A 13,964-nucleotide genomic window follows, 5' to 3' on the forward strand; every position below is an offset into this window, starting at 1 on the left:
AATCATCCCACCTCGGCCTCCCAGAGTGCTAGGATTACAGGTGTGAGCCACCGCGCCCAGCCTTTCTTTGTCTCCTTTTACAGTTTTTGTCTTGAAATCTATTTTATCTGATAGATGTATAGCTACTCCTGCTCTTTTTTGCTTTCCATTTGCATGGAATGTCTTTTTCCATTCCTTTATTTTTAGTCTGTGTGTGTCTTTATTGGTGAAGTGTGTTTCTTATAGACAGCATGTAGTTGGGCCTTGTTTATTTATCCATTTAGCCACTCTATGCCTTTTGATTGGTGAGTGTAGTCCATTTATATTCAATATTATTATTGATAGGTAAGGACTTATTACTGTCATGTTGTTATTTGATTTCTGGTTGTTTTGTGATCTTCTCTTTCTTCCTTCCTTCCTGTCTTCCTTTGTTAAAAGTGATTTTCTCTGGTAGTGTGTTTCAGTTTTTTGATTTCTATTTTTTGTGTATCTGTTGTAGGTTTTTTGATTTGAGGTTACCACAAGGCTTGCAAAAAAACATTTTGTAACCAATTATTTTAAACATATGTGAACTAAAATAAAATCTTTTTTTTTTTGAGACAGAGTCTTGCTCTGTTGCCCAGGCTAGAGTGAGGTGGCATCACCTTCCCTCACAGCAACTTCAAACTCCTGGGCTCAAGCAATCCTTCTGCCTCAGCCTCCTGAGTAGCTGGGACTACAGACATGTGCCACCATGCCTGGCTAATTTTTTTCTATATATTTTTAGTTGTCCAGCTAATTTCTTTCTATTTTTTAGTAGAGACAGGAATCTCGCTCTTGCTCAGGCTGGTCTCGAACTCTTGACCTCAAGCAATCCTCCCGACTTGGCCTCCCAGAGTGCTAGGATTATAGGCATGAGCCACCACACCTGGCCTGAAATAAAATCTTAAGGCTCACCCTCCACCGACTGACTGAATTGAGCCCCTCTTGGCCAAAGGAATATCCTAAACCTAAATTGCCTGCCAGGAGGAGGGAGGTCAGACATGCCTCATCATGCCCCCCTCCCTTCTTGGGGACATCCTTTGTAACCCATTAACAGACCTAATGATATACAAGACAAGCCTGCTGGTCCTCAATTTACACAACAAATATATGGGTGGCTTATCTCTGATAAATAGCTCCTATGTTAAAACATTCCAAGCCTTTAAACAAAGCTTCATGTCTTTAACCAATTACAAGTCAAAGAATATTTAAACCCATCTATAACCTGTAAGCGCCCCCTCCCCAGGCGATCCACCTTTTTGGGCCAAACCAATGTATGCCTCCCATGTATTGATTTATGACTTTACCTGTAACCCCTGTCTCCCTGAAATGTATAAAACCAAACTGTAACCCAACCACAGAGAGTCCACTTGCTCAAGACTACTTGAGTGTGGCTTTGGGTCATGGTCCTCAAATTTGGCTCAGAATAAATCTTTTTAAAATTATTTTACAGAGTTTGGCTTTTTCCCCATTGACACATATGACATGTTAACTCTGCTTACAAACAAATGAGAAAAGAGAAATCAGAAAGAAATTCTGCACTTTTAACTCCATCTCCCTGCTTTTTTATTTTTTGTTGTTTACAGTTATATCTTTTTATACTATCTCTCAAAAAGTCATTGTTGTTATTATTTTTCAAAGGTTTGTCTTTTAGTCTTTCTACTCAAAATATGAGTGGTTTATACACTGCAATTGTAGCAATAGAGTATTCTGTATTTGTGTACTTACTGTTGCCAGTTAGTTTTATACATTCAGTTGATTTCTTATTCATTAATGTCCTTTTCTTTCACATTGAGGAACTCCTTTTAGCATTTCTTGTAGGACAGGTCTGGTGTTGATGAAATCCCTCAGCTTTTGTTTGTATGGGAAAGTCTTTATTTCTTTTTCATGTTTGAAGGATATTTTTGCAGGATATAATATTCTAGGATTAAGGTTTTTTCCTTCAGCATTTTGAATATATCATGCCACTCTCACTCCTGGCCTGTAAGGTTTCCACTGAGAAGTCTGCTGCGAAATGTATTGGAGATCCTTTATAAGTTATTTTTTTTCTTTTATTTTCTTTTTGTTTCTCTTAAGAACTTTTCCTTTATCTGTGGCCTTTCGGAGCTTGATTATTAAATGCCTTGAGGTAGTCTTGTTTGGGTTAAATCTGCTTGGTGTTTTATGACCTTCTTGTGTGTGAATATTGATGTTGTTCTTTAGATTAGGAAATTCTCTGTATTGTTTCTTTGAATAAACTTTCTACTCCAATCTCTCTCTCTATGTCCTTTCTAAAGCCAATAACTCTTAGATATGCCCTTTTGAGGCTATTTTCTAGATCTTGTAGGTGTGCTTCATTCTTTTTTATTCTTTTTTTCTTTTTTCTCCTCTGTGCATTTTCAAATAGCCTGTTTTCAAGCTCACTAATTCTTTCATTTTCTTGATCAATTTTGCTGTTCAGAGACTCTGATTCATTTTTCAATTTGTCAATTGAATTTTTTAGTTCAGAATTTCTGCTTGATTTTTTTTATTTCAATCTCTTTGCTAAATTTCTCTGATAGGCTTCTGATTTTCTTCTTTGTGTTGAATTGAAGTTCACTGAGCTTCTTCAGAATAGCTATTTTGAATTTTCTGTCTGAAAGGTCACATATGTCCATCACTCCAGGATTGGTCACTGGTACCTTATTTAGTATTTTTGATGACGTTATGTTTCTCTGGATGTTCTTGATGCTTATGGATGTTCATTGATGTCTGGGCATTGAAGAGTTAGGTATTTATTCTAATCTTTGCAGTCTGGGCTTGTTTAAATCTGTCCTTCTTGATAAGGCTTTGTAGATATTCAAAGGGAATTGAGTGTTGTGATCTAAGTCTTTGGTGACTGCAGCTATATCAGCACTGGGAGTGCCCCAAGCCCGGTAATCCTGTGACTCTTGCAGACTCCTGGTGGTACTGCCTTGGTGGACTTGGGTAAGATACAGAAAAATTTCCTGGATTACCAGGCAAAGTGTCTCACTCCCTCATTCTCTGTGCTGGGCTGCTGGAGTTGGGGGAGAAGTGACATGGGTACTCCCTTATGGCCACTGCAGCTGGGACTGTGCCAAGGTCATACGTTAAGCCAGCCCAGTCTCATCTAAAACCTGTGGTAACTGTTGCCTGGCTATCTGTTATGTTTATTCAAAGCCCAAGAGCTCTTTAGTCAGTAGGTGGTGAATCCTGCCAGTACTGGGTCCCTCGCTTCAGAGCAGTAGGTTTCCTTCTGGCCCAGGGTGGGTCTAGAAATGCTGTGCAGGAACTAAGGCCTAGAATCAGGGGCTTCAGGAGTCTGCTTGGTACTTTATTTTCCTGTGTCTGAGTAGGTACCCAAGTTGCAAAACAAAGTCCTCTGAACTCTTCTCTTTTCTTTGCCCAAAAGGAAGAAGCCTCTCCCTGCCTGCAGTTGTGGGAAGGGTGACACAGGCACTGGTTTGGTGGCCGCTGAGGTGTCTCATGGGTCATGTGCACCCCAAGTCCACTGCCTCTGAACCAGCACAGCAGCAAGAATTGCCCAACGACTGCAGCCTTTGTGGCCTGACTGCTTTATGAATTTATTCCAGGCCTCAGCCCACTTTTTATCAGCTGGTGTGGGGTTAGCTGAAACTGGGGCTTTGAGGTGGAGGATTTCTCTGTAGCTGGGCTGGTATAAATGCTCCCTCCCTAGGTACTGGTAGAATTCTGCCCTGTGTTGTGTTCCTCTGTTACAGGGTGGTCCTCAGTTTCAAGGCAAAGTCCCATAATCACTTAACTCTCCCTCCCCCGGGCACACAGATTCTATTTCCACCAGGTGTACTGAGGGGTACTGTCAGGGGATGAGGGAGGGGTGGCATAGGCCATGCAAGACTGTCTTTTCCTTGATACAATTTTTAAACAGGGTACTGTGATTGCATATCTGATTTTTGGTTCTTCTGAAGGTGCTTCCTTGCATGGATACTTGTTGAATTTGCTGTTTGTGTAGAGGGATGATTGCTGGAGGTTTCTATTTGGCCATCTTGCTCCATCCTCTTTCCTAAAGTTTTATTTCTTTTTCCATTAATTTTGGAGATTATATCCTTACTTTCTATTTTGTGAGGATATTAATGCCTTTACCATTTTCTCTACCTCTCTTCCCCTTTAACCTTCCAACTTCCGTCACTTACCTCTAACATTTACATTTTGGGCTTTGTTGATTCCAAACAATAAAAACTAAGTGGAGCAGGTTATTATTATTATTATTATTACTTTTATTATTTTTAAGATAAGGTCTGTTATCTCAGCTAGAGTGCAGTGGCGTCATCCTAGCTCACTGCAACTTCAAGCTCCTGGGCTCAAGAGATTCTCCTGCCTCAGCCTCGTGAGTAGCTGGGACTACAGGTGCACACCACCACGCCCAACTAATTTTTCTATTTTTGGTAGAGATGGGGTCTCACTCTTGCTCAGGCTTGCCTTGAACTCCTGGCCTTAAGTGATCCTCCCACCTTGGCCTCCCAAAGTGCTAGGATTACAGGTGTGAGCCACCGTCGCCAACCTCGAGCATGTTATTGATTGTGACTGTTTAACTCTGTGGGTAACAATTGTATTTGTCTTTATGTTTTTATCTGCTAGCTCTCTTAATTCTATTTTCTCAGGTATTCTTCTGTTTGTTGAGTGTGATGTCCTTTCATGGTACTGGTTTCCCTCAATAGTTTGGTAATTCTTACTCATATTTCATTTGAAATTATTTAAGTGTCTTTTGTGAATACTGTGTCACATGTACTATAACTGGTGACTGATGGGATGGTAGGACTGGATATTTTGCATTTTTTTTCTTTTCTTTTCTTTCTTTCTTTTTTTTTTTTAACATATCCTGCACTCCTTTTTGAGAATGGATATTTTGCATTGACATGTGTTGGTAGCTACCTGGAACTCTATTTCTCTCCAGCCCAAGTAATTGTATTCACTGTTCCTTTATGGAGAAGAGGGAGAAAGATAACCGTGTTTTAGGAGGCCAAGTGCCTGATGCTTCTACTATTCACACATTTTGTTCTACTGTTTCCACATTTTGCATTTTTGTACATGTTGGGATGTGGGTTTCTGCCTCATCCCATTTGCTGTCTATTTTTCAGAGGTTATTCATAATTTCAGGTCCATTGAAAAAGCCTAATTTTTCAGGACTCTTATTGAATAAGAAAAAATATGTACTGTATTTTCTCTTGTTTCTGTGTATTATCGTATCTAGGGGTTTATGGTAGAAGGGGTGGCTGTACTGCATGCTCAGTCCTCCATTTTTATTCAGTCTTTGTTTGCTTTCATAGCATTTGTGCATATTACATATCAATAATTTATTTAGATATCTATCAGTTACAATACTGTGAGCTCCTTCAGGGTGCCGGGCATGTAAAGGATACTTAATAAACACTTGTTGGATTAATGAAAGTTTTATTAGAGATGGAATTAAAAACTAGAACCCAAGTGTGTGGACTTATAGTCTAACGCTTATCCTATAACTTTCTTCAAATACGTGAAACATTACGTTTTCAGAACTATCTCTTCCTATCTAAATTATCCCAATGTTTTCTTTTGATATTTCTTCAGAAGATGTGTTTTCAAGTCAATTAATTTTTTGTTATTATTGCTTTTCTTAAGACCATTTTTCTTAAATTATGCAGTTCAAAGCAGAACACAGAACTCTAATAAATGCTGACTATTGCTTCCTGTTTTCTGTGGGCTATGCTACTGAACATGAACAGAGGATTAAATATTTTTCTTCAATACCCCCCAACCAATTTGGGGGAGGTGTGAATTTTTAAACATTATTTTATAATTTCTCTCTTCTTCTAGATGAATATGAAAACAGGAAAAGTGTGGGTGAATGTTGGAAATGCTCTGATTGCTGATGAATTTTTTCAAGCTGCCATGGCTGTAAGTTCCCATGATTTTTAGCTATGGCAATTATTAGTAACATCTGTGGTTATTCTCATTATTACATTGTATTGTGGTTTTATTTTCCAGAGTGTGGAGCAATTATATGTCATATTAATGCAGAGGGGCTCCGGTGAGGCTCACTTAACCATGCAGAAGATTGCTGTTGAGACAGACATCTTCAAAGTGCTTTCTTACCAAGCACAGTCAGTAAGTATAAGGCACCAGAGCCTTCCAGCAGGGCATGTTGTATATGTAAATGCAAAAGTGATGAGATGTAACCTATTAGAAGAAAGTCATGTGTCACTGGCCTTTTATAGGATATTAATTTGCCTTTTTTATCTCTGTCATATCTGAAGGTGACATTACTAATGGTGATTAGAATCTGTGTGGAGGTAGACGAGGGTGAAAAGACTGATATTTAGCTAAACATCATTTTCAACCACTGCATGTAATATCTGTCATTTATTTATGGCAGCAGCCACTACTTGAAACACCTGTCTCTGTTTGTGACTCTCTCTAATATTCACAGTCTGCCTAAAATATTTGTGGGGAAAAAAATCCTTCTCATTTGCAATTGTACTGAGTTGTTTGTTGATGTTTTCTGAAAGTCTGCTGCTATCACAGTGTTTAAAATTGTGCTTTACCTCTGTTTATCTTGTAGGTTTCTTCCTTTTGTTATCATGTAGTTAGGTGTGCATTTTCAGTTGACCAAATGTAAACTGTGATGAGTTTGCTTTAAAAATCTTACAGTATATAGTCCAGGCAAGGTGGCTTCCTTCCCGCCTGTAATCCTAGCACTCTGGGAGGCTGAGGCGGGAGGATCACTTGAGCTCAGGAGTTTGAGACCAGCCTGAGGAAGAGTGACACCCCGTCTGTAGGAAAAAAAAAAAAAGAAAGAAAGAAAAATTAGCAGGGCGTGGTGGTGCGCCTATAGTCCCAGCTACTCAGGCTGAGGCAGGAAGATCTCTTGAGCCCAGAAGTTTGAGGCTGAGGTGAGCTGTGGTGTACTCTAACCAGGCAACAGAGGGAGACACTGTCTCCAAAAAACAAAACAAAATAAAACCAAAAACAACTTCCAGTATAATCCCCCTATTTTTATTTTTTAACCTCTTTATTGAGATATAATTCATATACCATAAAATTCACCGATTTATGGTGTACTATTCAGTGGTTTTAGTATATTCACCGAATTGTGCAATATTTACTACATGCTAAGTTTAGAACATTTTCATCACTCCAAAAAGAAACCCCCTACTCATTAGCAGTCACTCCCCATTCCTTCTGACCCTAGCTCTAGCAACCACTAATCTAATTTCTGTCTCTATAGATTTGCCTATTCTGGACATTTCATATAAATACAACCATATAATAAGTGGTCTTTTGTGATTAGCTTCTTTCACTTAGCATAATTGTTTTAAGGTTCAAGTGTTATAGCATGTTCCACTGTATGGATATACCAGGTTTTATTTATCCATTTTTCCATTGATGGAAATTTGAGTTGTTTCCAATTTTTGGCTATTATGAATAATTCTACTGTGAACATTCATGTATAGAGTTTTGTCTGTACATATGTTTTTATTTTTCTTCAGTATATATGTACAGGTTGAATTGCTGGGTAGCCTGGTAAATCTAACTCTGTTTAACCTTTTGAGAAACTGCCAGAATGTTTTCTGTAGGGACTACACTATTTTACACTCCCACCAGTAGTGTATGAGGGCTCCAGTTTCTCCACATCTAAAAGTTTTATAGTTTTAGCGCTTACATTTAGTTCTATAATCTAGTTTGAGGAAATTTTCAGGTATGATGTGAAGTAGTGGTCCAACTTTGTTCTTTTGCATGTGACTATCCAATTGTCCTGGTATCATTTATTGAGAAGACTATTTCCCCTCTTTGAGTGGTCTTGGCACCCTTGTCAAAAATCAATTCATCATAAATGTGAGAGTTTATTTCTGGACTCTTGATTCTATTCCATTGATCTATATGTCTAGCCTTATGCCAGTACTGCACTGTCTTGATTTTTTGTAGGTAGGTAGTAAGTTTTGAAACTGTGCATTTTCCAATTTTGTTCTTTTTTAAAATGTATTTTATTTCAGCAAATCCAATTTTGTTCTTTTTTTAGATTATTTTGACTATTCTGTGTCCCTTGCATTTCTACATAAATTTTAGGATCAGCTTGTCAATTTGTGCCAAGAAGCCACCTGGAATTTTGGCAGGGATAACACTGAATCTGTAGGTCAATTTGGGGGGTATTACTACCTTAATAATATTAAGTGTTTTGATCCATGAACATGGGGTGTCTTCCCATTTATTTAGGTTTTGTTTAATTTCCCTTATGTTTTATATGATGAAATTGAGGTTCAGAGAAGGAACATAACTTAGTGAAAGACCTAAGACCAGAACCAAGATTTTCTGACTTTCAGTCTATTGTTCCCTGTACTACAAGTTAGATTGAATATCTAAGTTAATCTACTTTTGGTAATTTTGTCTTGCCTTTTAATGTTAATATACTTTCTGGGTTACTTTAATGCAACTACTAAAAAACTGATATGAAGTACAGCAGGTCTTGGTCTTACATCTTAACTCTTTTACCAGTTTGCTCTGTGATCTTGGGCTGTGATTTAACCTCTCTGAGCCTATAAAAGCTAATATTTCAGTTAAGGAATCAACTCTCTATATAATAGATTGTGACAGAGGTACATTTGGCTTGACAGTGGTTTATGTGAAAAAGACCTATGTGTGTTTTTTTAAACAGGAAAAAAAGGCTTAGAAATTTTATTACATGCACATGTGTGCATGGGAGTCATTCAAAATATAAAAATAAAAACTCAAAGAAATGCCAAGATGACTGATCCTTTTATACCATCTTGAGGTTACAGAAAGAATGGGAGCTCAGAGCGTGGCCAAAAACAGGTTATGGCAGTTAAACAAGTTACGATGCAAAAGAGGTTATGGGAGGGAGAGAAGAGGAGGAGGTCTGGCTAGCAAAGGTGATCTTTTTATGTAGATGAAGCCTCACAGGTAGCAGCTCTCAGAGAGAATAGATGGTAAATGTTTGTTTCCTTCTAACTTTTAAAGGTGTCAGACTCTCAGTTAATCTTTCCTAGATCTGCAACTAGGGTGGGCTTTTGTGAAAGCCTGGCTGCATTAATGCAGATTTTCTCTGCATATACAAATCTCTCCCACAAAAGAGAGCGTTGCAAGGTTATTTCTGTTTGCAGGCCATATGAACAGCCATCTTAAAATATGTCAAAGAAGTATGTTTTAGGATTAAATATTTTGGTTTTCTGTAGTCCCCTCTTTGAAACTTTACATTCAGAAAGTTTCACATATTAAAAGCCAAGTTGATAGCTTTGGAAAGATTTGGATTAGAAGTTTCAAGATAAGGGATAGGCAAAGGGGAAGAAAAAAACACATTGGGATATGCAGAAAAGAGCAAATTGGCCAGGTGCAGTGGCTCACAGCCTGTAATTCTAGCACTCTGGGAGGCTGAGGCGGGTAGATCCTTTGAGATCAGGAGTTCGAAACCAGCCTGAGCAAGAGCAAGACCCAGTCTCTACTAAAAATAGAAAGAAATTATCTGGACAACTAAAAATATATATAGAAAAAATTAGCCGGGCATGGTGGCACATGCCTGTAGTCCCAGCTACTCGGGAGGATGAGGCAGGTGGACTGCTTAAGCCCAGAAATTTGAGGTTGCTGTGAGCTAGGCTGACGCCATGGCACTCTAGCCTGGGCAACAGAGCGAGACTCTGTCTCAAAACAAAACAAAACAAAACAAAACAAAAAAAAAAAAAGAAAAGAAAAGAAAAGGGCAAATTGAAGTATATCATCCCATGATTCTTGTATCAGTTTCTTAGTCCAAAGACTAGATCAGTTAAGTTAAACATTTGTGAGATCTATGTGTTTTAATTATTCACAATCTCAAGCTTAAATCAGTGATGTGATGTAGCTACAAAAAAAGCTAGTGCAATCTTAGGCTATGTTAATAGATATATAGTGTCCAGATCTAGGTAGGCATTCTATACTAGTTAATTCACATTTTTAGTATTGTGGTCAGTTCTAGGCCTCACATTCTTTTTTCTTTTTTTAAGAATGTCAGGAAAATTTTTTTTTTTTTTTGAGACAGAGTCTCGCTCTTTTGCCCTGGCTAGAGTGCCATGGTGTGTTAGCCTGGCTCACAGCAACTTCAAACTCCTGGGCTTAAGCAGTCCTTCTGCCTCAGCCTCCCAAGTAGCTGGGACTACAGGCATGTGCCACCATGCCCGGCTAATTTTTTCAATATATTTTTAGTTGTCCAGGTAATTTCTTTCTATTTTTTAGTAGAGACGGGGTCTCGCTCTTGCTCAGGCTGGTCTCGAACTCCTGACCTCGAGCGATCCTCCCTCCTCGGCCTCCCAGAGTGCTAGGATTATAGGTGTGAGCCACTGCACCCGGCCTAGGCCTCATATTTTAATATCACTGGGGTAGTGTAGAAAATATATCATGTGAAAAATATTTGGAGAATATAGTGATGTCTGTCTGGAAAAAACAAGACAGTAGGAATAATAGCTCTCTTTGTATATTTTAAGGATTATCATATTAAAGAGGAATTAAGCTCCACAGGATGGAATGCAGACCAATGGGTAGAAATTATGGGAAGACAGATTTTGGCTCAACATAAAGAGTAATCTTTTATCAGTGATAGTAAGCCTATAATGGAACAGCTTTCTTGCAAGATTGTAAATCTGTTGTTACCGGAAGACTGTACGCAAAGGTGTGAACATCCTAAAAATTATATATTACCGAAAGGACTACTTTCTTAGGTAGAAAATTAGACTACTATGACTCTTAAGTCCCTTCCTAATGCCAAGATTGTATGATTCCAGAAAGTTTTGTAGCATTTCTTCAGTATTGTGGATGTTGATTTGTAAATGGTGTCTTCTTTATTTAACTGGCTGAAAGTGTTAGTAGTTATGATTGATAATGAGAACTATATAATTCTTGACTTTTGTGACATCTACAAAAATTGGAATGAAGGCTAATTCTTTTTGCTGTAAGTTGATTTTTCATCTCTATGAAATTCTCATGATTAGGGCCTATGGGTTTTATTGATATTTGCTTGACATCTTTAAAAACCACTGTTAACAGTGGTATTTGCTAATGGATTTTCTCTGTCCCAATAGAGCTCCTGTGATATTTCTTAGAGATCTATATAGGTCTTATCTTTCTCTAGGCACTTACCATTAAACCAGTTAGGTAGTTGCTTTATTTATTATTTATTAAATTATTCAACAGACAATGACTATCTTCTATTAACAGTACTATGCTAGGCTTTGTGGGGGAATGCAAGTGATCACATATCCTATCCTCGAGAAGATTATAGTTTAGTTGGTGAGATAAAGGATGCATATACAAGGTAGAAAGAATTAGGTACCATAACGGTTGTGCAGATACATGATCTACATGCAGTGTTTAGTGCTATATATGAGTAAAGATATAAGGTATGATGACATAAAGAAAATTATAAGCTAGTTTGGGAGATAGACCGTGAATACATTTTTTAAAATGGAAAAAGGAAAATATTAAGTGCCAATGAGTGGCACAGATTAGGTGGGACACAGACTTTGTCTAAAGTGGTATAGGGACCAAGGCCCTTGGTCCCCTAAAGATTTGCTGAAGATGGCCGGGCACAGTGGCTCACGCCTGTAATCCTAGCCCTCTGGGAGGCTGAGGTGGGTGGATCGCTCGAGGTCCGGAGTCCGATCGCTCGAGGTCTGGAGTTTGAGACCAGCCTAAGTGAGACCCCGTCTCTACTAAAAATAGAAAGAAATTATCTGGACAACTAAAAATATATATAGAAAAAATTAGCCGGGCATGGTGGCGCATGCCTGTAGTCCCAGCTACTGGGGAGGCTGAGGCAGGAGGATCGCTTAAGCCCAGGAGTTTGAGGTTGCTGTGAGCTAGGCTGACGCCACGGCACTCACTCTAGCCCAGGCAACAAAGTGAGACTCTGTCTCAAAAAAAAAAAAAAAAAAAAAAAAAAAGATTTGCTGAAGAATTGCTGACGTGAAGCAGGTTGATTAACATGAGAAAAGGCATACAAATTTATGTAATCTATATACATGGGAGCCTTCAGAATGAAGACCCAAAGATACAGGGGAAACTGTCCATTTTTATATTTAGGTTCAACAAAATTTGGACAGCCATGTAGAAGTATGATTGGACAAAAAGGGCATGATCTAGTGCTAATGGGTGGGCAAAGGGGTGGAGGGCAGGAGGGAACCCAGCAAGGCCTGTCTGTCTAGATTCTTTTTGGGCTCTCTGAGCATGCATTCCTTCCTTCTGGGTGTAAGACAGGGCCCTCTATGGAAAGGGGGTCTTATGACCTACAATTAAACAAAGTAGGTCAGATAATTTCTTTATGGTCAGTTTTTACATAGAATAATTTTAGGTTTTATGGCTGGCTTTTGGGAAAGGGGGTTCTGATTTCTCTGACCTGCCTTGGGGAAGAGGGCTTCTACTTCCTATGGCTGGCCTCAAGGGAGAATGGGACTGAGAGACAAGAGGACTGGGAAGGTCAGAAAAAAACATTTGCTTCTGAGGCTCCTTCTGAGGCCTCCATTTTGTGGTACTGTTTTCTGAGCCCCAACAGTGGTCACATGTCCTTCATTTAACGGTTGTTAAAAATTTACTTTTCATCAATCTCTATATTCACCAACAAGGTGATGGATGCTCTTCTGTTTATGTTTGTAACACAGATTATCCATCTGTAATCTTTTAGCATTATAGAAACAACTAGATCTTGGTGTTTCTCCTAATTCCTCATTTCGCTTGGTTACTGGCAGTGCCTCTTTGTGCTGTATGCATCATTTGCAGATGCAAGGGTCATATGTTGTACTTGTGTTAAGACCATTTGTAGAAGCTGGCAGGGTCACACTGAGGTAGGAGCCATGAGCTTATCTATACAGACTGTGATGGAGGCTATCCTGGAGATGCAAACTAAGTGGAAAGCCAGCTTTCTGTATTATACCAAGGGCCCTGGTCCACTATGTTTCCTACTAGTTAAAAAAGTAGTAATGTAAAAAATTAATCTTTGCATTGTCAGCTTCTAGCATGGTACCTAGCACATAATATAGATATTATGTAAATGTATGTGGTACAAATGTATCTGATCTTCTACTATTATCCCTCCCTGACCTCTTTGCCTCCTCTCCCAACAAGAAAGTTATAAGTAGTATGTAAGACGTGAAAGATTGAGAAACACTGATATAAGCAAGTGCTATAACAGTGTAGAAAAGGGGGAGATTATTGTGGACTCTGTTGGTAGGGGAAGACACACAAAGGATTTAGGGCATGATTTGAACTTTGAAGGAAGAAATAGATTTAACAAAGTAGGGAAGAGGGCACAGAATATTCTAGGCAGAGCAAAGGCTTAAGCATTAGCAAGGGCAGAAATGTGCATGTCATGTTTAAGAAACATTGAGTGAGTGACCAGTTTATCTGAAGTAAAATATTTTGCAAGGGCTAAGTTTGGAAAAATAAGTTGGGCCAGGTTGAGAAAGCCCAAATATATCTCTTTGAAAAAATATTTTTTATATTTTCCTAAAGGCAGTGGGGTGGTTGAAGGTGATTGGGAAGAGGTAAGGTGACACCAGGCAAAGAGTAACCTGACAATCATACTTTGAGTGGATTGAAAAGTGAACAGAATGGCAGTGTAGTGTAGGCATGAACTGATGAGAGCCTGGACTATAGTATTAGCAATGAGGATGGGAAAGAAGGGACAAATATGAGAGACATAAGGGAAGCAAGTATTTATGCTCAGTGAGAAGGACTTGAAACACTCAATCTTTGGAGGCAGGAAAGGGAGGATAATAAGAAAACCTATTCGTTCCATAAATATTTACATGTTGTTGGGAAGTGGGAGGGTATAGTCAAAAGTAGAGCAAAGAAAAAGGATAAAAGGCATCAGAGATGAAAAAGGACTAGAACAGTGGGCCATGTATAAGAAGAGAAGAAAACTTCCAGGAAAAGGGATGATCACAGGCACAATGGCCAGTGCTTCAGAGAAGTAAGGAAAATGAGATTGGACT

At 38.7% G+C, this 13,964-nt stretch overlaps 1 protein-coding gene across 2 annotated transcripts in view; it reads left to right on the plus strand.

Moving 5' to 3' along the window:
- Positions 1-13,964, plus strand: part of TEX11 (testis expressed 11) — a 278,253-nt gene that overhangs the window by 34,395 nt on the left and 229,894 nt on the right. For both annotated transcript variants that reach the window (XM_045538676.1, XM_045538677.1), the window contains 2 exons: positions 5,812-5,892; positions 5,983-6,102. In XM_045538676.1, the coding sequence (XP_045394632.1) occupies positions 5,812-5,892; positions 5,983-6,102 (201 nt within the window). The remainder of the gene's footprint in view (positions 1-5,811; positions 5,893-5,982; positions 6,103-13,964) is intronic.

This window comes from Lemur catta, chromosome X (assembly GCF_020740605.2).
Source record: "Lemur catta isolate mLemCat1 chromosome X, mLemCat1.pri, whole genome shotgun sequence".
In the NCBI taxonomy this organism is placed as follows: Eukaryota; Metazoa; Chordata; class Mammalia; order Primates; family Lemuridae; genus Lemur; species Lemur catta.